The 26,195-nt window shown below is 42.5% G+C and overlaps 1 protein-coding gene across 6 annotated transcripts in view; it reads left to right on the top strand.

Moving 5' to 3' along the window:
• The window catches only part of LOC109889749 (tyrosine-protein phosphatase non-receptor type 20), a 77,345-nt gene that overhangs the window by 14,868 nt on the left and 36,282 nt on the right, over positions 1-26,195 (top strand). For 5 of the 6 annotated variants that reach the window (XM_020481413.2, XM_031823316.1, XM_020481415.2 and 2 more), the window contains 9 exons: positions 8,022-8,174; positions 8,587-8,772; positions 10,315-10,477; positions 10,570-10,828; positions 11,187-11,263; positions 11,421-11,498; positions 11,656-11,763; positions 13,066-13,182; positions 19,377-19,579. In XM_020481413.2, the coding sequence (XP_020337002.1) occupies positions 8,022-8,174; positions 8,587-8,772; positions 10,315-10,477; positions 10,570-10,828; positions 11,187-11,263; positions 11,421-11,498; positions 11,656-11,763; positions 13,066-13,182; positions 19,377-19,579 (1,344 nt within the window). The remainder of the gene's footprint in view (positions 1-8,021; positions 8,175-8,586; positions 8,773-10,314; positions 10,478-10,569; positions 10,829-11,186; positions 11,264-11,420; positions 11,499-11,655; positions 11,764-13,065; positions 13,183-19,376; positions 19,580-26,195) is intronic. The other variant, XM_020481414.2, reaches the window with a different exon arrangement.

Here is a 26,195-nt window from a genome sequence, read left to right as displayed (position 1 = left end):
GTGTCCTACTAGGATACATTTAAGGTCCCGTACTTTTTACTGTCTTGTCACGCCCTGACCTCAGTATTCTTTGTTTTCTTTATTGTTTTGGTTAGGTCAGGGTGTGACATGGGTGATGTATGTGTTTCTGTACTGTCTAGCGGTTTTGTAGGTTTATGGGGTTGTTTATCATCTAGGTGTTTATAATGTCTATGGTTGCCTAGATTGGTTCTCAATTAGAGGCAGGTGTTTATCGTTGTCTCTGATTGGGAACATATTAAGGCAGCCATCTTCTTTGGGTATTTCGTGGGTTATTGTCTATGTCTAGTTGCCTGTGTCTGCACTAGTATTATTATAGCTTCACGGTCGGTTTGTTGTTTTTGTAGTTTGATCAGTGTCCGTCTTTATTGAAATATATAAGATGTATTTATATAACGCTGCGCCTTGGTCTCCTCAATACGACGATCGTGACATGTCTATATGAACTATATTGGTTTATCTACAGAAAATGTTAACATTCAGATGACACTTTTGTGTATGCTATTGCCCTCACGGTTGAGCAGGTTCTTTCAGAGCTTCAATCTGCCTACATTGCTTTACAGAAAGCCTTTGTTGAACTGAATTTGGTAGTCAATGCAGGTAAAATCAAGTAAAAATGTATCTGATGGTATATGCATATGTAAATTCGATGGTTCCCTCATTGATCGTTTCCCCACTTATAAATAGTAAATTGGGCTTATTTTATAGGAATAGGCCATGCCTTTCATTAAATGATAGAAAACAAATCAATCGGTCAACATTCATAGCCGTTATAGATTTTTGCAATATTGTCCTCATGAAAGCCACTGCCACTGTATGGAAGCCATTGGATGCAGTTTATCATAGTGCATTAAGCTTTATTACTGACAATAGGTTCAGTACACATCGCTGCATTTTGTATCAGAAAGTAGGCTGGCCCCTCTTTGTAGATCGACGCACTTCACTCTTTTTGTTTATAAAGCCCTGCTCCATAAACTTCTGCCGTACCTTACTTCATACGGATGTACAAGATACCAGACCGTCTCGGGGATGGCTAACTCTGGAGATCCCTTTGATCTCCACTGAGTTGGGTAAATCTGCTTTTAATTTTTTTTGCACCTTTAGACCCAGTGAGTAAGGGGGCAGTTGAAATCGGTGAAGGGGCAACATTTTGGGGGGTTCTTCCATTGGAATTATATTGAATTCTGCTTATATCAAGCTATGCTAGGGTTAAATATTTTCCGGTATTTTACAAATGTTTCATCCCGAGAATACAGCACTTTTCTCCCAAGTAACCCGATATTTCCTGACAAAACCGGAAGTGTCATTCAAAAGCATTATCAAGTATATAAATATGTCCGGCTTTGAATAGAGCTTCAATCAGCGTGAATATTGAAACCTGATGCTACCTGAGCCTGATGAGCTATATATTAAATATGTTTTATGAGCCCTAATTTAATGAGCCCAAACCCAAAAAAGCCAAAAACGATTATTCCATTATCTATATCGTATAGACTACTGCACATTACGCACGACAGAAAAACATAAAAGCTCATAGATGTAGCTAGCTAAATGTTCCCATTGGTAAAACAAAATAATGAAACTAGCCCCAATAGGCTAATCTTTTTGAGTGTGAACTGTATTACTGTATTGTATTATACTGTATTATATGGAATTGCGCACGCTGGTCAAACCATGATAAAGCAGAAGAGAACATGAGATTCTGGTGCAGCACATTTATCCTACAAAGTTACAAGTAGGCTATAGGCTTGCAAATTTGAAATATAGTAGGGCCTAATTCATTTTGAAATATAGTAGGGCCTATTAGTATAGGCTAATTAGTAGGCTGACGCATATATACCTTTCATAATATTTCCCCTAATGTTATTAGCCTACCTCTTTCTTTCTATTGTTACTTCATTCATTCCTCGTTTTCAACAGTTAAATGAAATACGTTTCGTTGTCCTTATCTTCATCATTCTAATGGCATCCGTGACTAGTTTATGACTGGAATTAGAATCTTCACGAAGATTAAATGGTTATTGGTTATTGGTCTGAATAAATAATTGCTATAGCCTACCGCCTTCGCACACTCTTTTACCTGTGAGTTCTATTGGCTCCTGTATTTAACATTCGGCAAAAAGAGCTTGTTTTCCTCTTTGAATAGTCTATTGGTATGTGACATGCTAAAAAAATGATGTCCAACAAGCTATTCTAGTCTACCTACTAAGGAGTGTTTTTTAAGGATAGGCCAGCGGAGCACAGGTGCTTGCATAGTGCGCAAGAGACATAAGTTAGAAGCTTATAATGCATAACCCATCATTAATTAGCTAAATATAAGGCTAATACTGCATTGAATGTATTGCCTAAAAGAGGCAGGCTAGGACATATATATATGATATATATCAATCTATAATAGGATGATCTATTTTGGATGCAATTTGAATGGAGTTGATGGAGAGGGAGAAAGACTGCAAGAGATGATTGGTCTACATGTATTTTGAACTGCGCTCCATACTGAACTGCGCTCCATACCGGCGCCGGAGTGGAACTTCCGGCGCCGACAGAGATGGCCGCCTCGCTTCGCGTTCCTAGGAAACTATGCAGTTTTTTGTTTTTTTACGTGTTATTTCTTACACTAGTACCCCAGGTCATCTTAGGTTTCATCACATACAGCCGAGAAGAACTACTGAATATAAGATCAGCGTCAACTCACCACCAGTACGACCAAGAATATGTTTTTCGCGATGCGGATCCTGTGTTCTGCCTTACAACCAGCGCCACGGGATGGTTCCCATGCAGCGACCCAAAAAAACGACTCAGAAAAAGAGGGAAACGAAGCGGTCTTCTGGTCAGACTCCGGAGACGGGCACATCGTGCACCACTCCCTAGCATTCTTCTTGCCAATGTCCAGTCTCTTGACAACAAGGTTGATGAAATCCGAGCAAGGGTAGCATTCCAGAGGGACATCAGAGACTGTAACGTTCTCTGTTTCACGGAAACGTGGCTCACTGGAGAGATGCAATCCGAAGCGGTGCAGCCAGCGGGTTTCTCCACGCATCGCGCGGACAGAAACGAACATCTTTCTGGTAAGAAGAGGGGCGGGGGCGTATGCCTTATGGCCAACGTGACATGGTGTGATGAAAGAAACATACAGGAACTCAAATCCTTCTGTTCACCTGATTTAGAATTCCTCACAATCAAATGTAGACCGCATTATCTACCAAGAGAATTCTCTTCGATTATAATCACAGCCGTATATATCCCCCCCCAAGCAGACACATCGATGGCTCTGAACGAACTTTATTTAACTCTCTGCAAACTGGAAACGATTTATCCGGAGGCTGCATTCATTGTAGCTGGGGATTTTAACAAGGCTAATCTGAAAACAAGACTCCCTAAATTTTATCAGCATATCGATTGCGCAACCAGGGGTGGAAAGACCCTGGATCATTGTTACTCTAACTTCCGCGACGCATATAAGGCCCTGCCCCGCCCCCCTTTCGGAAAAGCTGACCACGACTCCATTTTGTTGATCCCTGCCTACAGACAGAAACTAAAACAAGAAGCTCCCACGCTGAGGTCTGTCCAACGCTGGTCCGACCAAGCTGACTCCACACTCCAAGACTGCTTCCATCACGTGGACTGGGAGATGTTTCGTATTGCGTCAGCCAACAACATTGACGAATACGCTGATTCGGTGTGCGAGTTCATTAGAACGTGCGTTGAAGATGTCGTTCCCATAGCAACGATTAAAACATTCCCCAACCAGAAACCGTGGATTCATGGCAGCATTCGTGTGGAACTGAAGGCGCGAACCACTGCTTTTAATCAGGGCAAGGTGTCTGGTAACATGACTGAATACAAACAGTGCAGCTATTCCCTCCGCAAGGCTATCAAACAAGCTAAGCGCCAGTACAGAGACAAAGTAGAATCTTAATTCAACGGCTCAGACACAAGAGGCATGTGTCAGGGTCTACAGTCAATCACGGACTACAGGAAGAAACCCAGCCCAGTCACGGACCAGGATGTCTTGCTCCCAGGCAGACTAAACAACTTTTTTGCCCGCTTTGAGGACAATACACTGCCACTGACACGGCCTGCAACGAAAACATGCGGTCTCTCCTTCACTGCAGCCGAAGTGAGTAAGACATTTAAACGTGTTAACCCTCGCAGGGCTGCAGGCCCAGACGGCATCCCCAGCCGCGCCCTCAGAGCATGCGCAGACCAGCTGGCCGGTGTGTTTACGGACATATTCAACCAATCCCTATACCAGTCTGCTGTTCCCACATGCTTCAAGAGGGCCACCATTGTTCCTGTTCCCAAGAAAGCTAAGGTAACTGAGCTAAACGACTACCGCCCCGTAGCACTCGCATCCGTCATCATGAAGTGCTTTGAGAGACTAGTCAAGGACCATATCACCTCCACCCTACCTGACACCCTTGACCCACTCCAATTTGCTTACCGCCCAAATAGGTCCACAGACGATGCAATCTCAACCACACTGCACACTGCCCTAACCCATCTGGACAAGAGGAATACCTATGTGAGAATGCTGTTCATCGACTACAGCTCGGCATTCAACACCATAGTACCCTCCAAGCTCGTCATCAAGCTCGAGACCCTGGGTCTCGACCCCGCCCTGTGCAACTGGGTACTGGACTTCCTGACGGGCCACCCCCAGGTGGTGAGGGTAGGCAACAACATCTCCTCCCCGCTGATCCTCAACACTGGGGCCCCACAAGGGTGCGTTCTGAGCCCTCTCCTGTACTCCCTGTTCACCCACGACTGCGTGGCCACGCACGCCTCCAACTCAATCATCAAGTTTGCGGACTGAAGGCTGAAGAAATTCGGCTTGTCACCAAAAGCACTCACAAACTTCTACAGATGCACAATCGAGAGCATCCTGGCGGGCTGTATCACCGCCTGGTATGGCAACTGCACCGCCCTCAACCGTAAGGCTCTCCAGAGGGTAGTGAGGTCTGCACAACGCATCACCGGGGGCAAACTACCTGCCCTCCAGGACACCTACACCACCCGATGCTACAGGAAGGCCATAAAGATCATCAAGGACATCAACCACCCGAGCCACTGCCTGTTCACCCCGCTGTCATCCAGAAGGCGAGGTCAGTACAGGTGCATCAAAGCTGGGACCGAGAGACTGAAAAACTGCTTCTATCTCAAGGCCATCAGACTGTTAAACAGCCACCACTAACATTGAGTGGCTACTGCCAACACACTGTCAATGCCACTGACTCTACTCCAGCCACTTTAATCATGGGAATTGATGGGAAATGATGTAAATATATCACTAGCCACTTTAAACAATGCTACCTTATATAATGTTACTTACCCTACATTATTCATCTCATATGCATACGTAGATACTGTACTCTATATCATCGATTGCATCCTTATGTAATACATGTATCACTAGCCACTTTAACTATGCCACTTGGTTTACATACTCATCTCATATGTATATACTGTACTCGATATCATCTACTGTATCTTGCCTATGCTGCTCTGTACCATCACTCATTCATATATCCTTATGTACATATTCTTTATCCCCTTACACTGTGTATAAGACAGTAGTTTTTTTTGGAATTGTTAGTTAGATTACTTGTTCGTTATTACTGCATTGTCGGAACTAGAAGCACAAGCATTTCGCTACACTCGCATTAACATCTGCTAACCATGTGTATGTGACAAATAAATTTGATTTGATTTTGATTTGATTTGAGATGGGCTGTCTGTCCCCACCCTGAGCGTTAATTCATCATGCAGAGACCGTAGAGAAGACAGATTTAGACACCGCATATAATTTAACAGTTCCATTTCACGCCATGCTGTTCATATAAATGATTTATTATAATTTATCGGTTCCTTGCAGTGATTCATCCCTGGAAAAGGGAGTGGTTTTGGGGGGTAAATCTTGGTAAACGGGTTCCCGTCATTCAACTCTGTTCAACAATAAACATAAAGTTAAAATGCAGAGACTCTGAGACCATTGAGTGCTTTTGAAGTGACGGGTTGGTGTGAAATCTGTAGCCCATCTCCACTTCGCTGTATCAACACAATGGATCGCGCCCTACATCCTAAATCAAGGCCTATTTGGCAATGAACATAGGCTACAAGATACTATCGATAAGATAATTCACCTATTACAAACCGCCTATGTGAATGCAGCCGTACACACAGCTGTCTTACCAAAATGATGCAAACTATATGCTGAAAGTAGTAGCCTAACAAAAATAAGGAATAGCAGTTTAGCTTATAATACAGACGAATGCGAACGAATGAAAGCGAACAGAACAAAATAGCGGTAGGCCTACTAATATGCCTATAAGCAAAATATCAGATCAATAAAGGCATGACACAATCTATATTTAGGCTAGTAAACAAACACAATAAACAAAAGGGGAACGCCTACACCTACCCAAACAGCCTACAGCCTACTACAGTGAGATACAACTCAACCATCAAGTTTGCAGATGACACAACAGTAGTAAGCTTGATTACCAACGATGACGAGACAGCCTACAGGGAGGAGGTGAGGGCTCTGGGAGTGTGGTGCCTGGAAAACGACCTCTCACTCAACGTCAACAAAACAAAGGAGATGATCGTGGACTTCAGGAAACAGCAGAGGGTACACCCCCTATCTACATCAACGGGACCGCAGTGGAGAAGCTTCAAGTTCCTTGGCGTACACATCACTGACAAACTGAAATGGACCACCCACACAGACAGTGTGGTGAAGAAGGCGCAACAGAGCCTCTTCAACCTACAGATGCACAATTGAAAACATCCTGTCGGGCTGTATCACCGCCTGGTACGGCAACTGCACCACCCACAAGTGCAAGGCTCTCCAGAGGGTAGTGCGGTCTGCCCAAGGCATTACCGGGGGGCAAACTACCCGCCCTCCAGGACACCTACAGCACCCGATGTCACAGGAAGCCGAAAAGATAATCAAGGACATCAACCACCCGAGCCACTGCCTGTTCACCCCACTATCATCCAGAAGGCAAGGTCAGTACAGGTGCAGCAAAGCTGGGACCGAGAGACTGTTAAACAGCCATCACTAGCACATTAAAGGGTGCTGCCTATAGGCATAGACTAGAAATCACTGTCCACTTTAAGGAATGGAACACTAGTCACTTTAGTTATGTGTATATACTGTTTGCTATAGTATTCTACGGTATCTTAGTCACTTAATAATGTTTACATATCTTGCATTACTCATCTCATATGTATATACTGTATTCTATACTATTCTACTGTATCTTAGTCCATTCCGATCATATAGTCTTAATTCATTCCTACTTAGATTTCTGTGTATTGGGTATATGTTGTGTAATTTGTTAGATATTACTTGTTAGGTATTACTGCACTGTCGGAGCAAGAAGCGCAAGCATTTCGCTACATCCGCAATAACATCTGCTAATCACCTGTATGTGACCGATTTGATACACACAAACACACACACTCCGAGGCGCGCTCTGTCCGTGGTGCTGATACAGCGCAGCGGAGATACAGATTTCACGCCAACCTGTCACTCAATCATTTGAACTTTTTAGTTAATTTTATATAGGGGCATAAAAACTGAGGTGGCACAAGTTTCAACTGAGGGGTCTATGCCCCCTTTTCCAGCCTCGCGGAACTGGGTCTGTGCACCTTACTTGTGGAATAATCTCCTAGGCTTTTCAAAATTTTTATTAATTGGTCTAGAGCAATTCAAAAGGCTGGTTGAGGACCTTTTTACTGGAGAATGTGTTTGTTTTTATGATTGTGTTTAGCTTTTCGTGTATTGCTGTGAATAGTGATGTGTATATTGATGATAATACAGGGCTCATCTGTAAAAGAGACCTTTGTCTCCGCATGACAAAAATGAGCATTTCTTATTGGACAAGTCAAGGTAGTCCCTTCCTTGTTTCAGTGACTTTTCTTCCGTTTGGTACCTATGGAACACTACTACACTAGTGGCAGTACATGTCATTGACAGGCCTGTTATCTCTGTTCAGTTGTATGGCAGGAACTACTACCAGCTAGAGCAGTTTGTGTCTAAGAGGATGCTGGAGAAGATGGCTCTGCCCAATCTAAAGGAGGAGTTGCCACGGTTACATGCCAACAATGCCCAGATGCTGCCAGAGGAGGCAGAAACCGAGTACCTAAAAGTAGGCAAGAGGAGAGACAACACACATAAATATAGTATACAGTACTGTTTGCATGCATTTGCACACACACTCAGTAAATTTACTGAATTGAAATAACCCCTTTTTTATAGAACTTTTATTTGACTTATAGGTGTCGAACATCTTCATCTGAACCTTGTTTAACCTCTTTCAAACCTTGTTTAGCCCTGCAACATGAAAAAATGACCCGCTCTCACACTTGATTATTACTTGCAATAATATAAGCATTGTCAATTTAAAGGCAATTAAAATCAAGCTTGTGTTTTTTTAATTTGATCTATTTTGGTTTCAAGCACTCTGTTTACTTGTCTACATAATAATATTTTGAGTTGAGCACATTCTTCTCCTTTACTACGAACAACCTTGCAGCGTACTTGTTCTATCTCCCCGTCAGATCGCCCAGCAGCTTCCAGAGTATGGGATGGTTTTCCATCGGGTAGGCCGGGAGAAGAAGCCGGTGGTAGGGGAGCTGGTGCTGGGAGTCTGTGCCACAGGAATCATAGTCTATGAGCTGAAGAACCACCTCCGCACTGTCACACGGCGATTCCTCTGGAGGGAGACCGATACCATCTCCGCCAACGTGAGTACTACTGGAATACTAGGGCTGTACTACAACTACTATAGTACTTTACTAGTTCCACTGTAGACCAGATAGTAGATTTTCCACAAGAAATAAGGGTTTGTTGCAGAGGGATTGGGTTCTACCAAGAATCTTTTTCATCTGAAGAACCATTTTTGGAAGAAGAGGGTTCTTTGAAAAGTCAAAGGGTTCTACTTAGAACCTTTATCATCCGAAGAACCGTTTTTTCAAAATTTCATAATTAATAAACATGATTTAAAATCAAATTAAAGTATTTTTCTGTGATGTATATAAAATGTAATATTGGAATGCAAACTCAAAATGTAATACATTTCAACTCTATATCTAACATGGTACAGGTGTTTATTTTAAATTCTCTAAGACCATAACCATGTGTTTAAGGTGAATACTTTTGTTTCAACGTAGATTTGTTTAAGGCTACCAAGAATACACTGTATGACCCTGATTTAGCCCACTGCAGTAAAAGGTTAAACTTTAGCCTTCTAGAGTTTAAAAAGATGTGACAATGTTTTAAACTGTACCTAATATGAGAACATTTGTGCACAGCAAATTGGCCAGTATTACCTAGTGTTGATTTTTCAGTGTAACAGAGGTAAATTAACACTCGGTGGTGTAAAATAACCCCAGTGTTGGTGTGAAAACCAGAAGTGAGTGTGATTTGTGTAATTTTTTACTTTGTGTAGAGTAAAACACTCAGCCACACCCATCATTATTATATTTCCCAGCATGCTCTAAAGCATGCTCTACAGTTTGTTTCAATATCTGTGTTTTTGCATGCGCATTGGTTGATTGCTTGATCTGATGCAAAGATAAATAGCATACTTATTCTAAACTAATTGAATCTGTTAGTAGTTGACTTATTGCCCTCATTACGGAGATGGTTGTTCCAGTCAAGATGGTTTAGGTAGTCTCATTTATCAATCTTCCCCACCCTGGCAGTCATTCTGAATGCAGGTTGCGGGTGATTAAAAGGTTCAATTGTTGGATATCCTCACTCTGGCTGGATGCCAATAAGAATTACACATCGTTTTGCAAGCTTGCATAACGTGACTAGAAGGTTTGGTGTGGCCTGTAAACTAGGATTTTCAATATTAGGACAGTGTTCTTAATGTTTTGTACAATAAGTGAATGTCTATTGTCATAAAGAGTTCAATTTTAAAGCCTGGTTGAACCTTTTATAGACGGTTCTAGGAAGAACCCTTTCAAGATTAAAGGGTTCTCTGTAGAACCCTTCATAGAGGGTTCTAGGAAGAACCCTTCATAGAGGGTTCTAGGAAGAACCAATTACAGGGGTTCTAAGAAGAAACGAACAGAGGGTTCTATGCAGAACCTTCTGCAAAAGGTTCTACCTAGCATTAAAAAGGGTTCCCCCATGGGGACAAACCCAAAACCCCAACATGGTTCTACGTAACACCTTTTTTTTGTAAGGGTGGACTGTGCTTTCAGAAGGGTTTGCCATTAACAGCTCCAATGCTCTTGATTTAAAAGACAACCCCCTGACAGTTGTCTCTCCTCCCCCAGCATCGTAAGCTGACCATAGAGTGTGGTGGTCCCAGTGGTAAGAAGCACAGCTTTGTAACAGAGAGTTCTAAGATTGCGCAGTACCTCCTTAGTCTCTGCTCCGGGCAGCACAAGTTCCACAGCGAGATGAGTTCCAGGCAACTCAGCCACAGCATCGCTCAAGGTACGGGGCTCTTAGAGCACACACGCAAACACACACACACACACACACACACACAATTGCTTATTCATTATGATTATTTGTTGTCTTTCCAGATGAGAACATTGACAAGTACCAGTCTATTTGTCGGACCAGTGACTCCCGTATGAAGCGTCTTTCATGTTCTGAGGTTGTCCTGAACAGCGTAGAGTTACCATCCAACCTCGGCCACCGCGAGTCATTAAGTAAGTCGTGTGATGACATCACGGCGAAGGTGGAGGCGCGTCTAAGGCAACAGAGAGAGTTGAGGGAAATGAGCAGAGATCTACCCGAGCCATGCCCACTGTCAGAGATGAAGGAACAGCAGGCCTGGAGGTAACAGTACATAACACGGTGTAACCCTACATACCACTGCATGCACTAAATAACACTACATAACAATGAACCTCATCATCAATAACATGATTTTCACTTGAGCTCAAAGGGTCCTACATTCCATGGGGGTAACGCACCTCTGCCTCACCTCACCTCACCTCCACTGCAATTTGTTTATTCATCCACAAAGGGAGAGACCCTCTGCTTATTTACGTTGACTTTATCCCTTGACAATGATGACAATATTTGTGGTGACAAACTATGTGTCGTTGAGTTCTAGTACTCTAAAATGATTTCCAACAGTACAGATTGTTAGTGTAATGATGAACTTTGCAAACCCACGACTGTTGTGTTCCAGTACTCCAGAGCCCATCCCCAGAATCATGTCCAATCCCATGCTACAGAAACATGACTCCACAACCTCCTCTATACAAGGTGAGGACTGAGTACGCTATATACTCTTGTCTGAAGCATTTACTATAACACTGCATATGCTTAACTCTCTGCATTAACTTAACTCTTAACTCCTAGCTTTTTTTTATGAAAGCACTTGGGATTATGTTTAACCCCTGACCTGTGGGTTATTTTACAGTAGACACTCCAACCAGGGGTTCTCCAGAGAGAGAGATCATCAGTCTGGTCCTAAGGAAAGACCCTAAACTGGGCTTTGGTGAGTAACAGGGTTTTAGGGGTGATTAGGAATTGAAGGGTGCATTTGTAGATTTTTATTTTTTTTCTCCATAGAAATACAATGACTCTGGTCCTCTGTCTTTCTCTTGTCTCTCTCTCTCTCTCTCTATTTTGTATCTATATCTCTTTTTTCTCAGGGTTTGTGATAGTGGGGGAGAACAACACAGGGAAACTGGACCTGGGAATCTTCATAGCCTCCATCGTACCTGACGGACCAGCAGACAGAGATGGCAGAATCAGACCAGGTACTGAACAGGGAGCAAAAACAAGTCTTCGGGTGTCAGACAAGATTACGTATCAAGTGAACATAGTTGTCACGTCCTGACCTTAGTTCCTTTGTTATGTTTCTTGTTTAAGTTGGTCAGGGCGTGAGTTGGGGTGGGCATTCTATGTGTTGTTCTAGTTTTGGTTTTCTATGTGTTTGGCCTGGTATGGTTCTCAATCAGAGACAGCTGTCAATCCTTGTCTCTGAGAACCATATTTAGGTAGCCTGTTTTTCCCACTTGATTTGTGGGTAGTTGATTTGTGGGTAGTTGTTTTCTGTTTAGTGTATGTCACCTTACAGAACTGTTTCATTTCATTCGCCGTTGTTATTTTGTTTAGTGTTCTCTGTTTAATAAATATGAACATGGACACGTACCACGCTGTATATTGGTCCGATCTCTCCTACTCCTTCCTCAGACGAGGATGACGAACGTTACAATAGTTCAAACACACACACACCTACACTGCCTTCAGGAAGTATTTTATTGTAATTTTTTTGTCAACGATCTACACTAAATATTCTGTAATGTTAAAGTGGAAGAAAAATTTGAACATTTGTTGAAATGTCCTGAAAAATAAAACACTAATATATTTTGATTAGATAAGTATTCAACCCCCTGAGTCAATACATGTTAGAATCACCTTTGGTTGCGATTACAGCTGTGAGTCTTTCTGGGTAATTCTCTTAAGAGCTTTCCACACCTGGATTGTGCAACATTTGCCCATTATTCTTAACCAAATACTTCAAGCGCTGTCAAATTGGTTGTTGATCATTGCAAAGACAACCATTTTCCGGTCTTGCCATAGATTTTCAAGCAGATTTAAGTCTATACTGTAATTCGGCCACTCAGGAACATTCACTGTCTTCTTGGTAAACAACTCACAGTGTCTGGTGGAAAGCAGACTGGGCAAGGTTTTCCTCTTTCCTTTTGCCTGTGCTTAGCTCCATTCCATTTATTTTTTATCCTGAAACTCCCCCCTCCTTAACAATTATAAACATACCCATAACATGATGCAGCCACCACTATGCTTGAAAATATGAGTGGTACTCAGTAATGTGTTGTATTGGATTTGCCCCAAACATACAGTAACACTTTGTGTTCAGGACAAAAGGTGAATTGTTTTGCCACACTCCAGATACAGACTGTAACACAACAAAATATGGAAAGAATCTTTGGGGTGTGAATAGTTTCTGAAGGCACTGTACATATCATACTAGTCTTTTCTTTTATCTCTGGTTGATGCTCAGACTGATATTGTGCTTTGATTGGTTGATTATGCAGGTGGTCGTCTGATTTCTCTAAATAAGATCAGTCTGGAGGGCGTGACGTTCACTGACGCAGCAGTCATCCTCCAGAACAGCCCTGATGAAGTGGAGCTCATCGTCTCACAGCCCAAATGTACGTGGAAAATATTACAACCCTTATACAACCCCACCCAAATATACTCTTCATACTCTGTCATTGTCAAATCAAATGTTCAAATCAAATTTTATTCGTCACATGCGGCAAATACAACAGGTACATACAGCAGACCTTACAGTGAAATGCTTACCTACGAGACCCTGATCAACAATGCAGTTAAAAAATATATGAGTAAGAAATGAAAGTAACAAGTAATTAAAGAGCAGCAGTTAAATAACAATAGCGAAACTATACACAGGGGGTGCCGGTACAGAGTCAATGTGCTGGAGCACTGGTTAGTTGAGGTAATATGTACATGTAGGTAGAGTTATTAAAGTGAGATGCTAACAACAGAGAGTAGCAGCGGTGCTAAAAAAAAGGGGGGGGGGCAGCAATGCAAGTAGTCTGGGTAGCCGTTTGATAAGATGTTCAGGAGTCTTATGGCTTGGTCCTGGAGGGCAGGAAGCTTGGCCCCAGTGATGTACTGGGCCGTACGCACTACCCTCTGTAGTGCCTTGCAGTCGCAGGCCGAGCAGTTGCCATACCAGGCAGTGATGCAACCATGCTCTCGATGGTGCAGCTGTAGAACCTTTTGAGGATCTGAGGACCCATGCCAAATCTTTTCAGTCTCCTGTTGGGGAATTAGGTTTTGTCGTGTCCTCTTCACAGCTCTCTTCGTCATTTATTTTTATTTCTAGACCTTATCTGGAAGATTGCTGCTTTTCTCACTCGTCTTTTGTGGTACTCAGCATAATTATATATATTTTTATTTGGTTGATTAGCTTTTTTCACCCTCTTCCATTTGTCTATGTGTGTATTTCTGTGAAACGGTAAGGGGGATACCTAGTCAGTTGTACAACAGAATGGATTCAACTGAAATGTGTCTTCCGCATTTAACCCCTCTGAATGTGCCTGAAGCTAGGTTTCCATCCAATTGGCAACAAATTTGAATCTGCATAAAAACATAATGCATAAAGGTCGCAGTGGTGGGTAATATGTGGGGCTTTGGTGACAAAACGGATGGCACTGTGATAGACTGCATCCAATTTGCTGACTAGAGTGTTTTGTAAATGACATCGCCAAAGTCAAGGATTGGCAGGATAGTCAGTTTTACGAGTGTATGTTTGGCAGCATGAGTGAAGGAGGCTTTATTGCAAAATAAGAAGCCGATTTCTAGATTAAATTTTCGATGGGAGGTGCTTAATATGAGTCTGGAAGGAGAGTTTACAGTCTAGCCAGACACCTAGGTATTTATAGTTGTTCACATATTCTAAGTCAGAAACGTCCAGAGTAGTGATGTTAGTCATGCGGGTGGGTGCGGGCAGCGATCGGTTGAAGAGCATGCATTTAGTTTTACTAGCGTTTTAAGAGCAGTTGGAGGCCACGGAAGGAGTGTTGTATGGCATTGAAGCTCGTTTGGAGGTTTGTTAACACAGTGTCCAAATAAGGGCCAGATGTATACAGAATGGTGTCGTCTGCGTAGAGTTGGATCAAAGAATCACCCGCAGCAAGAGCGACATCCTTGATATGGCGATGTGGGTGCCGGCTTTTGCTCCATTCGTATTTGGGGAAACCATTGATGGCAAAGAAACCCCTCTTGACCTCAACCTGTTGGGCGATGGTGTATGGAAATGGAATGTTACAGTTTATTTAGCTGATAATTGCATCCAAAACATTGGTTCATCAAGGGCTGGGTGATGCCGATCGGCAAGCTTCACTTGAAAAGTGCCCTTTGTGGATAGCAGTTGGATGTGCACAGGAATGGCATGTGTTTGCCTTTTTAAAGTAAGTCTTAAATCCTCACAACTCCTATAACAGTTTTGGGAAACAATGTCTGATGTACATCTGTACAATCTGTACTTTTTGCAAAAACATTCCCAACTTATATTCACTTTCACAGTACCTATAATTTAACAAATGACTACTTTATATGGATTTTTATCATAACAAATGTACTCCTGTGGTGAAATGATATGGCTGTCAAGATATGCTGCATGAATTCATGATGGAAATACAATGAAATCGAAATGATTTAATTATTACTCCCACAATTTGACATTTTCAACATATAGTATATTTTCTCTCTCTCTCTCTCTCTCTCTCTCTTTCTCTCTTTCTTTCTTTCTCTCTTTCTTTCTTTCTTTCTTTCTTTCTTTCTTTCTTTCTTTCTTTCTTTCTTTCTTTCTCTCTCTCTCTTTCTTTCTTTCTTTCTTTCTTTCTCTTTCTTTCTTTCTTTCTTTCTCTCTCTCTCTCTTTCTCTCCTTTCTTTCTTTCTTTCTTTCTTTCTTTCTTTCTTTCTTTCTTTCTTTCTACAGTAACTGTATATAGTACCAGTTGAAAGTTTGGACACACCTACTCATTTTTATAAATTATTTAAAACTATTTTCTACATTGTAGAATAATAGTGAAGACATCAAAACTATGAAATACATATGGAATCATGTAGGAACCAAAAAAGTGTTAAACAAAACAAAATATATTTTAGATTTGAGATTCTTCAGAGTAGATCCATTGCCTTGATGACAGCATTGCACACGCTTGGCATTCTCTCAACCAGCTTCATGAGGTAGTCACCTGGAATCCATTTTAATTAACAGGTGTGCCTTGTTAAAAGTTCATGTGTGGAATGTATTTCCTTCTTAATGCATTTGAGACAATGAGTTGTGTTGTGACAAGGTAGGGGTGGTATGCAGAAGATAGCCCTATTTGGTAAAAGACCAAGTCCATATTACATATTAAAAAATCAAAGATAAACGACAGTCCATCATTACTTTAAGACATGAAGGTCAGTCAATACAGAACATTACAAGAACTTTGAACGTTTCTTCAAGTGCAGTCACAAAAACCATCAAGCGCTATGATGAAACTGACTCTCATCAGGACCGCCACAGGAAAGGCAGACCCAGAGTTACCCCTGCTGCAGAGGATTAGTTCATTAGAGTTACCAGCTTCAGAAATTGCAGCGCAAATAAATCCTTCACAGAATTTAAATGAACAGACACATCTCAACATTAACTGTTCAGAGAAGACTGTGTGAATCAGGCCTTCATGGTTGAATTGATGCAAAGAAACCACTACTAAAGGACACCAATAATAAGAAGAGACTTGCTTGGGCCAAGAAACATGAGCAATAGACATTAGACTGGTGGAAATCTGTCCTTTGGTCTGATTCCAAATGGTCTTAGTCCAAATTTGAGATTTTTGGTTCTAACCGCAGTGTCTTTGTGAGATGCATAGTATGTGAACGGATGATCTCCGCATGTGTGGTTCCGACCGTGATGCATGGAGGAGGAGGTGTGATGATGATGTGAGCTTATCGAGAGAATGCCAAGAGTGTGCAAAAGCTGTCATCAAGGCAAAGGGTGGCTACGTTGAAGAATGTCAAATTCAAATGGCACTCGCACATCTGAGCTATCTTTTTTTGCAGGTGCATGGTAACAGTTGAATAAAATGAGAAAGCAGAAGAAACCCGCACACTGCTCTTGGTAGTAACACTGCTCTTTAATAATAAGCTTCAGATTCATTCCAAGATGGCGTAGCAGTCAGACGTATTTGTCCTTCGTCTTGTCGTGTCCCATGTATACATATTTTTATATATTTTTCTTCACATATCTTTTTATATTTTTCTAAACCCTTACTTCAGTATACTCACCTGCAACCCGCCTCACCCAATGTGGTGTGGACCTGCTTTTTCTCTAAAGTATTTTTCTTTGCCTTTTATTACTGGAATCTCTCCAACATAAACCAGCCAGCTAACGGTCATCAGCTAACGTCTAGCTCGGAAAGCTCTCGCCAGTTTGTACAACGCGATTCAACCAGAGCATACCGGACCTATTTTTCTCTCCATATCCCCAGATTCCTATCGCAAGCTCTGAACCTTCTCAGCTTCCGACCTTCGCAGCTAACGTCCCCTGAATGCTCGCTGTCTAGAGAACAACGGACTGTTGGCTTACGAGGCCCATCGAATACATTCCGAAGCCACTAGCTAGCAGTCAGCTATCCTTTGCTAGCAGTCATCAGCTACCTTTATCCCAGACAACTCTCGACCAGTCTGTACAGCGCGACTCAAACCAGAGCTAATCAGACTTATTCTTCTCCATATCTCCGGATTCCTACCGCAAGCTCTGAACCTATTTTTTTAGATAAAAAATATAAAAATCCACCTGCCATTATCACAGCTAACGATCCCTGAACGCACAGCCGCTAATCTGCGGCCTGCTACCTATCTAAAGCACATTGGACTGCTGGCTTAAGAGGTCCTTCGGACATATTTCTTCGGCCACTATACATATTTTGCCAATTGGCCTGGTTTACCACACGGAGCCCTGCTGATCCGTCCGCTGATGTAACTGCACGAGGGGCCCACAACAGACTTTCCTTCGTCGCGTCATACTCTAAGGCCTTTCTGTTAGCCTGCTAGCCCCGTGCCGCTAGCTCAAGCCACACACTGGACTTGTATGATCACCCGGCTACGCATGCCTTTCCCTAACGTCACCATGCTGTGTCGATTGCTGTTCTGTTTTGTAACTATTGTTTTATTTCACTGTAGAGCCTCTAGCACTGCTCAACACGCCTCAGCTAACAATTTAGTTACACCTCCCACACACGCAGTGACATCACCTGGTTTAAATGCTATTTCTATAGACAATATCTCTTTCATGATCACTATATGCACAGGTTTACCCCCACTGTATTCACATCCTACTATTCCTTTGTCTGTACATTATGCCTTGAATATATTCTACCTTGCCCAGAAATCTGCTCCTTTTACTCTCTGTTCTGAACGTACTATGCGTCCAGTTCTGTTAGCCTTTAGCCGTACCCTTATCCTACTCCTTCTCTGTTCCTCTGGTGATGTAGAGGTTAATCCAGGCCCTGCAGTGTCTACCTCCACTCCCATCCCCCAGGCTCTCTCATTTGTTGACTTCTGCAACCGTAAAAGCCTTTGTTTCATGCATGTTAACATTAGAAGCCTCCTCCCTAAGTTTGTTTTATTCACTGCCCTAGCACACTCCACCAATCCGGATGTCCTAGCCGTGTCTGAATCCTGGCTTAGGAAGACCACCAAAAACCTTGAAATTTCCATTCCTAACAATAACATTTTCTGACAAGATAGAACTGCCAAAGGGGGCGGTGTTGCAATTTACTGCAAAGATAACCTGCAGAGTTCTGTCTTACTATCCAGGTCTGTACCCAAACAATTTGAGCTTCTACTTCTAAAAATGAACCTTTCCAGAAACAAGTCTCTCACCGTTGCCGCTTGCTATAGACCACCCTCTGCAACCAGCTGTGCCCTCGGCACCATATGTGATTTGATTGCCCCCCATCCATCTTCTGAGCTCGTGCTGCTAGGTGACTTAAACTGAGACATGCTTAACACCACGGCCATCCTACAATCTAAGCTTGATATCCTCAATCTCACACAACTTATTAATGAACCTACCAGATATAACCCCAAATCCGTAAACACAGGCATCCTCAAAGATATCATCCTAACTAACTCACCCTCCAAATACACCTCTGCTGTTTTCAACCAGAATCTGGACCCCTACAAATCAGCCGGGCTAGACAATCTGGACCCTCTCTTTCTAAAATGATCTGCCCAAATTGTTGCAACCCCTATTACTAGCCTGTTCAACCTCTCTTTCGTATCGTCTGAGATTCCCAAAGATTGGAAAGCTGCCGCGGTCATCCCCCTCTTCAAAGAGGGAGACACTCTAGACCCAAACTGCTACAGACCTATATCTATCCTACCCTGCATCTCTAAGGTCTAAGATTACTGGCCATTTTGAATCACATCGTACCTTCTCCGCTATGCAATCTGGTTTCCGAGCTGGTCATGGGTGCACTTCAGCCACGCCCAAGGTCCTTAACAATATCATAACCGCCATCGATAAGAGACATTACTGTGCAGCTGTAGTCATCGACCTGGCCAAGGCTTTCGACTCTGTCAATCACCACATTCTTATTTGCAGACTCAGCAGCCTTCGTTTCTCAAATGATTGCCACGCCTGGTTCACCAACTACTTCTCTGATAGAGCTCAGTGTGTCAAATCGGAGGGCCTGTTGTCCGCACCTCTGGCAGTCTCTATGGGTGTGCCACAGGGTTAAATTCTACGGCTTGGTTTGGCATGGCTCGTTACTGCTCATTAGTGTAAAAAGCACCTCTTTGTCCCTTCTCTACCATGCAGATTCTCTGAGAGACAGTAAGACTTCTCTGGCCCCCATGAGTCTGATGTTGGAGAGGGGCATTGGGTGCCAGACCACCCTGAGTGGAACAGAATTCCAACCAGCCATGGAGGAGCTGGAGGAAGCACTGGCTCTGTCCAACCTGGCCACACCTAAACATGGAAAGAGACTCCACATCCCTGTGGTCCGGATCCTGGATGCTCAGGTAATGCTGGTATATTAATACATTTTTGTTATGGTGTTAAAGGCCCAATTCAGCCATTTTTATCTCAGTATAAAATAATTTATTGGTAACAATTAAGTAATCGTTTTTTTTTTGTTTTTTTTTTAGCAAAACAATGTTTCTCAGGCAGTAATTTAGCTAGGACTGTCTGGGAGTGGTCTGAGTGGGGAGGGACCTAATAGGAGGGATATGTAATCAGAAAACTAGCTGGTATTGGAGAGAGAGATTTGGATCTTTTTTTGTTATTGGTCTATTTACAGTGCCTTCAGAAAGGTTGATTTATTCCACATTTTGTTGTGTTATAGCCTGATTCTAAATGAATAAAAATAATACTCCATAATGATAAAGTGAAAACATGTTTTTAGCAAATTTATTGAAAATGAAATACAGATATACGCTATATATACAAAGGTACACTACCGTTCAAAAGTTTAGGGTCACTTGGAAATGTCCTTGTTTTTGAAAGAAAAGCACTTTTTTTTGTCCATTTAAAATAACATCAAATTGATCAGAAATACAGTGTAGACACTGTTAATGTTGTAACTGACTATTGAGCTGGAAACGGCTGATTTTTATGGAATATCTATATAGGTGTACATTAGAATATCTACATAGGCATACAGGCGACTCCGGGATGCTGGCCTTCTAGGCAGAGTTGCAAAGAAAAAGCCATATCTCAGTCCAGTGTCTGTGTAATTTTGCCAGTCTGAGATATGGCATTATCTTTGCAACTCTGCCAAGAACGTCAGAGTCGCCTCTTCACTGTTGACGTTGAGGCTGGTGTTTTGCGGGTACAATTTAATGAAGCTGCCAGTTGAGGACTTGTGAGACGTCTGTTTCTCAAACCAGACACTTTAATGTACTTGTCCTCTTGCTCAGTTGTGCACCGGGGCATCCCACGCCTCTTTCTATTCTGGTTAGAGCCAGTTTGCACTATTTTGTGTAGGGAGTATTACACAGCTTTGTACGAGATCTTCAGTTTCTTGGCAACTTCTCGTATGGAATAGCCTTCATTTCTCAGAACAAGAATAGACTGAGTTTCAGAAGAAAGTTATTTGTTTCTGGCCATTTTGAGCCTGTCAAACCCACAAATGCTGATGTGCCAGATACTCAACTAGTCTAAATGTAAGGTTCTGCTTTTCTTTTCTTAGTCAACCTTGTGTTCTTTTTCTTTGTGTTCTGGAACGTAGCCCTGTCTTTAATTTTTGTTCATTGATTTGACCTGTGTTCATTTCTCACCTGGTCTCATCAACTCCCTATTTAGTTCAGTTCTTTCTGTTTGAATGGTTGTGAGGCATTGTTTGTTTTTGCCTACCTGTGTTTGACTATTGCCAGCGACCACGATTCCTACCATCTGCGAAGGCTTAATAAACATCTGCTGCGCTCTGCGTGTGAACCTACACCTTTTTCTCCCTGAGTATTCATTACAGAATACCTTACCTAAAAACGGAATAGGTTTCAGCAGAGCTACAGTGGCGCCTAACCCAGCAAGAGGAGCTTATGGAGGAAATTTGCCATCTTCTCCGCCAGCCTATCCCTACTCCTCCGATGCCAGATATCGTAACCCATAGCCCTCCTTCGTTGATACCCTTGCCTGGAAATTATGACGGTTCGCCTGGGAAATGTCAGGGATTTCTGATGCAATGCAGCAAATACATTGAGCACAACCCCACTAACTTTGCCATACCAGGGGCACCTGCTCCTGCTGACTCCATATTCGGGTGTGGTATTCTGTAAGGGGTGCGTAACTGGTGGCAGGGAAGTCAGACGCAGGAGAGCAGAACTAGGTAATAGCCGGAGCAGTTTAATTCCAAAACCAACGGCATCAAGAAAATAACAACTTGGGTACAAAACCCGATGCGCACCAGTCAACATGTACACAAGCACTTACAAACAAACAATACCAAAAAAAGACATGGGGGGGGGGAACAGAGCATTAAATACACAACACGTAATGAGGGAATGAAAACCAGGTGTGTGGGAAAACAAGACAAAACAAATGAAAAATGGAACGGCGATGACTAGAAGATCGGTGACGTTGATCGCCGAACACCGCCCAAACAAGGAGAGGAACTGACCTCGGCAGAAGTCGTGACATTCTCTGTTAAAACCGGTCCCCTACAGCCCTCTTCATCCTCCAGTCTCTACCCGCAGTGCGCCCCCCACCGTTGGGCGTCGAAGGGGAACCTACCTACGCCATACGGGCCATCCTTGATTCCAAATGCCTGAGGTCACATCCAGTCCACTCCCTAGTGGACTGGGAAGGTTATGGGCCTGACGACCGGTCCTGGGTCCTTGACCAAGACATCCTCGACCCAAATATGATTCAGGCATTTCACCATGATTGTCCCGCTCCCCGACCTCGGGGTCAACCCCTGAACAGACCCATTGGACATCAGCCTCGACGCAGAACGTCGGGTCAGTCCACGACCTCGTCAAACCAGCCTGCCGGAACTCGCCCCCGAGGTAGGCGTTCTCCTCTGCTCCCCCGCCTGCTCCATCCTCCTGTGCCGTTGGGTCGTCAGGAGCCTCCCTTGTAGCCCTGTTTCTTTGTGTTCTGGAACGTAGCTCTGTCTTTCATTTTTGTTCATTGTTTTCACCTGTGTAAAGATTTAAATAAAGGTTTTAAAAAATCGGCCAAATCGGTGTCCAAAAATACAGATTTCCGATTGTTATGAAAACTTGAAATCGGTCCTAATTAATCGGCCATTCCGATTAATCGGTCGACCTCTAATCAATTCCAAATTGCCTCTAGAAGCAACGTCAGCACAAGAACTTAATGAAATGGGTTTCCATGGTCGAGTAGCCGCAAACAAGCCTAAGATCACAATGCCAAGCGTCAGCTGGAGTGGTGTAAAGCTTGGCGTAATTGGACTCTGGAGTAGTGGAAATGCGTTCTCTGGAGCGATGAATCATGCTTCACCATCTGGTTGTCCAATGGACAAATCTGTGTTTAGCAGATGCCAGAAGAAAGCTACCTGCCCAAATGCGTAGTGCCAACTGTAAAGCTTGGTGTAGGAGGAATAATTGTCTGGGATTTAGTTCCGGTGAAGTGAAATCTTAACGCTATTGCATACAATTACATTCTAAATGATTCTAGGCTTCCAACTTGGTGGCAACAGTTCAGGGAAGGCCCTTTACGGTTTCTGTTAGACAATGCCCAAGTGCACAAAGCGAGGTCCATACAGAAATGGTTTGTCAAGATCGGTGTGGAAGAACTTGACTGGCCTGCACAGAGACCTGAACGCAACCATATCGAACACCTTTGGGATGAATTGGAATGCCAACTGGGAGCCAGGCCTAATCATTTCCCGACCTCACTAATGCTCTTGTGGCTGCTCTCGGAGCAATTTCCAACTTCTAGTGGAAAGCCTCCCCAGAAGAGTAGCAGAGAAGGGGGACCAACTCCATATTAATGCCCATGATTTTGGAAGGAGATGTTCAAACAAGCAGGTGTCCACATACTTTTGGTCATGTAGTGTATCTTATTTACATAAGTATTCACACCCCTGAGTCAATACGTGTCAGAATCACCTTTGGCAGTGATTACAGCTGTGAGTCTTTCTGGGTAAGTCTTTAAGAGCTTTGTTATTTTTCAAATTCTTCAAGCTCTGTCATTGTTGATCATTGCTAGCCAGCCACTTTCAAGTCTTGCCATAGATTTTCTAGCTAATTTAAGTCAAAATTCTTCTAAAATGGAATAAATAGTTTTTCCCCCTCATCAATCTACACACAATACTCCATAATGTCAAAGCAAAAACAGGTTTTTATAAATGTTTGCAAATGTATAAAAATGTTTAACTGATATCAAATTTACATACGTATTCAGACCCTTTACTCAGTTCTTTGTTGAAGCATCTTTGGCAGCGATTACAGCTTCGAGTCTTCTTGGGTATGACGCTACAAACTTGGCACACATGTATTTGGGGAGTTTCTCCCATTCTTCTCTGCAGATCCTCTCAAGCTCTGTCAGGTTGGATGGGGTGCGTTGCAACAAAGCTATTTTCAGATCTCCAGAGATGTTCGATCGGGTTAAAGTCCGGGCTCTTGCTGGTCCAGTCTAGGACATTCAGAGACTTGTCCCAAAGCCACTCCAGTGTTGTCTTGGCTGTGTGATTAGGGTCGTTGTCCTGTTGAAAAGTGAACCTTTGCCCAAGTCTGAGGTTCTAAACTTCTTCCATTTAAGAATGGTGGCCACTGTGTACTTGGGGATCTTCAATGCTGCAGAAATGTTCTCATACCCTTTCCCAGATCTGCGCCTCGACACAGTCCTGTCTCGGAGCTCTACGGACAATTCCTTCGACCTCATAGCTTGGTTTTAGCTCTGAAGTGCACTGGCCTCTGTGTTCTCAGTTCTTAACCTTCTAACAGTATTAAGCATGTGTTTGTAGGACTTATAGTTTTGAAACTGAAATGTACTTAATGAGGGTAGTATAAAATGTTATGCGTTGTTTAGAAAATGCCACCAGAGGGCGTCAGAGTTTGATGTTAAAGAGTCTGTGCACACTTTAATGGCATTTGACATGGTTATGATGCCAATAATTTCATTTAATTGTAATATTGTGACGCAGAGGTTGGTAAATTACATAACACCTGTTATAGCACCTGGTATGTAGACTCTTACGTAGCATGTAATATCATATTTGTCATGCAGACTGTGTAATAGCAGTTGTTATTAACATTTGACATTCAATCAATAGACAACAGGATGAACAGTCATCTAGAACACCCATTATGACTAGTTTTATATCATCTTATGCTGTTACTCATAACAATTCAAAACTGCTTATGACAAATGCTATAATGTGTTATGTAGCTGTTATAAAGGCTTTATGCCTGGTTCCTCTAGGTTTCTTCCTAGATTCTGGCCTTTCTAGGGAGTTTTTCCTAGCCACTGTGCTTCTACATCTGCATTGCTTGCTGTTTGGGGTTTTGGCTGGGTTTCTGTACAGCACTTTGTGACATCGGCTGATGTAAAAAGGGCTTTATAAATACATTTGATTGATTGATATGCATTCATAAGGACACCTAAAGTAAAGTGTTACAAAGTTCATCATACTGACCAGGCAGTGTGCCATGGAACAGTTCTGTCGGCTGCCAAACTGCGTAGGATCTAGTTTCGGTGTGATGTCCCTCAGGATCCAGTGTGCAGAAAACTGTTCACAGTTGAGATGTTAATGCGATCGGCCTCAGTTCTTCAATGTTTTGTGGGGTATATTTCGTATTGTGGACAACAGTAGTCTCTTTCCATTGTCCAGGGATGATAACTTATGGACCTGTTGATGATGTCACAGAGAGGAACGCTGATCTCGCATGCAAACGCCTTCAATATTCTTGGAGGAATCATGGCCAGGGGATTTATGACAGTTGATGGAGGCCAGTCTACTATACAGATCCCCCAATGAAATGGTGGGCAGTGAGGGGGCTGGCAGGAAAGGAGATAGAGCTAAATGTTTGAGGAGTGGATGACTCGGACATCTTGACAAACTTTGTGTTGATGGCGTTTGTGATTGCCGACAAGTGCTGGCGATGGATTCCAGGAAAGTTCTTTTTAAAGTTCTTTCGGTCAGCTTATTTTGCTGTGTTGCACATGGATTTTACTCTACAGTCAAAAAAATGTTTTTTTTGGCCAAAAGTTTTGAGAATGACAGACATTAATTTCCACAAAGTTTGCTGCTTCAGTGTCTTTTGATATTTTTGTCAATGTTACTATGGAATACTGAAGTATAATTACAAACATTTTATAAGTGTCAAAGGCTTTTATTGACAATTACATGAAGTTTGATGCATAGAGTCAATATTTTCTTTTTCAAGACTGTTAGGAATTTTATGAATAATGACTAAACAATATCTACATTTAAATATAACTATAATTAATTAAACTCTACCCTGTTTTACAATATCTGATTCATAATGTTAGTTCCTAGGAAAGAGGTTATGTAGCATGGATAAGGGGTAATTGGAAATGATAACCATTGTGTAGGAAGGAATGTGTGTGTGTGTGTCTTAAGTAAGCAAAGATAGGTTAATGACTATGTTTGAACCGACTCAACTATAACTCTGTGGCGATCAAATAAGACAGTGAGAGCCTCTCCAGGTTTTCCGTATCTGGAACTGTCTGCTAAGTAGTGCTAAATTATGGTGAGACTTCAGGAGTTAATCCATTTATAGCGTGTGTCATGAGTATGCGCTAGTAGGTTGGAATGAACTTTTGAACCTGCTTTGTCCTGGTCGAGAGGAGGAGATACATTTTAAAACCTATGACGTCATATGTGATATATAAGCTGTTGTACATGGTTCTATGGGCAGCGCGCTCCTAGAATAAATGCTATTGACTAATTTTTGATAGACTGGTCTCTGTCTATTTTATGCAAATAAGGATCTTACAAATTCTTAGAAACAGACAGAGTGATTTTAATTGAATTGGTTAATGAACACATTTAGGAATTGTAAAATTCCCATGACAAAGACCTCTGCAATCCTCCCTGGCATGCTGTCAATTAACTTCTGGGCCACATCCTGACTGATGGCAGCCCATTCTTGCATAATCAATGCATTTGTGGGGTTTTGTTTGTCCACCTGCCTCTTGAGGATTGAC

Source organism: Oncorhynchus kisutch, linkage group LG4 (assembly GCF_002021735.2).
Source record: "Oncorhynchus kisutch isolate 150728-3 linkage group LG4, Okis_V2, whole genome shotgun sequence".
NCBI classification, from domain to species: domain Eukaryota; kingdom Metazoa; phylum Chordata; class Actinopteri; order Salmoniformes; family Salmonidae; genus Oncorhynchus; species Oncorhynchus kisutch.
The sequence above is the reverse complement of the archived record's forward strand: the minus strand, read 5'-3'. Positions and strand labels throughout refer to the sequence as shown.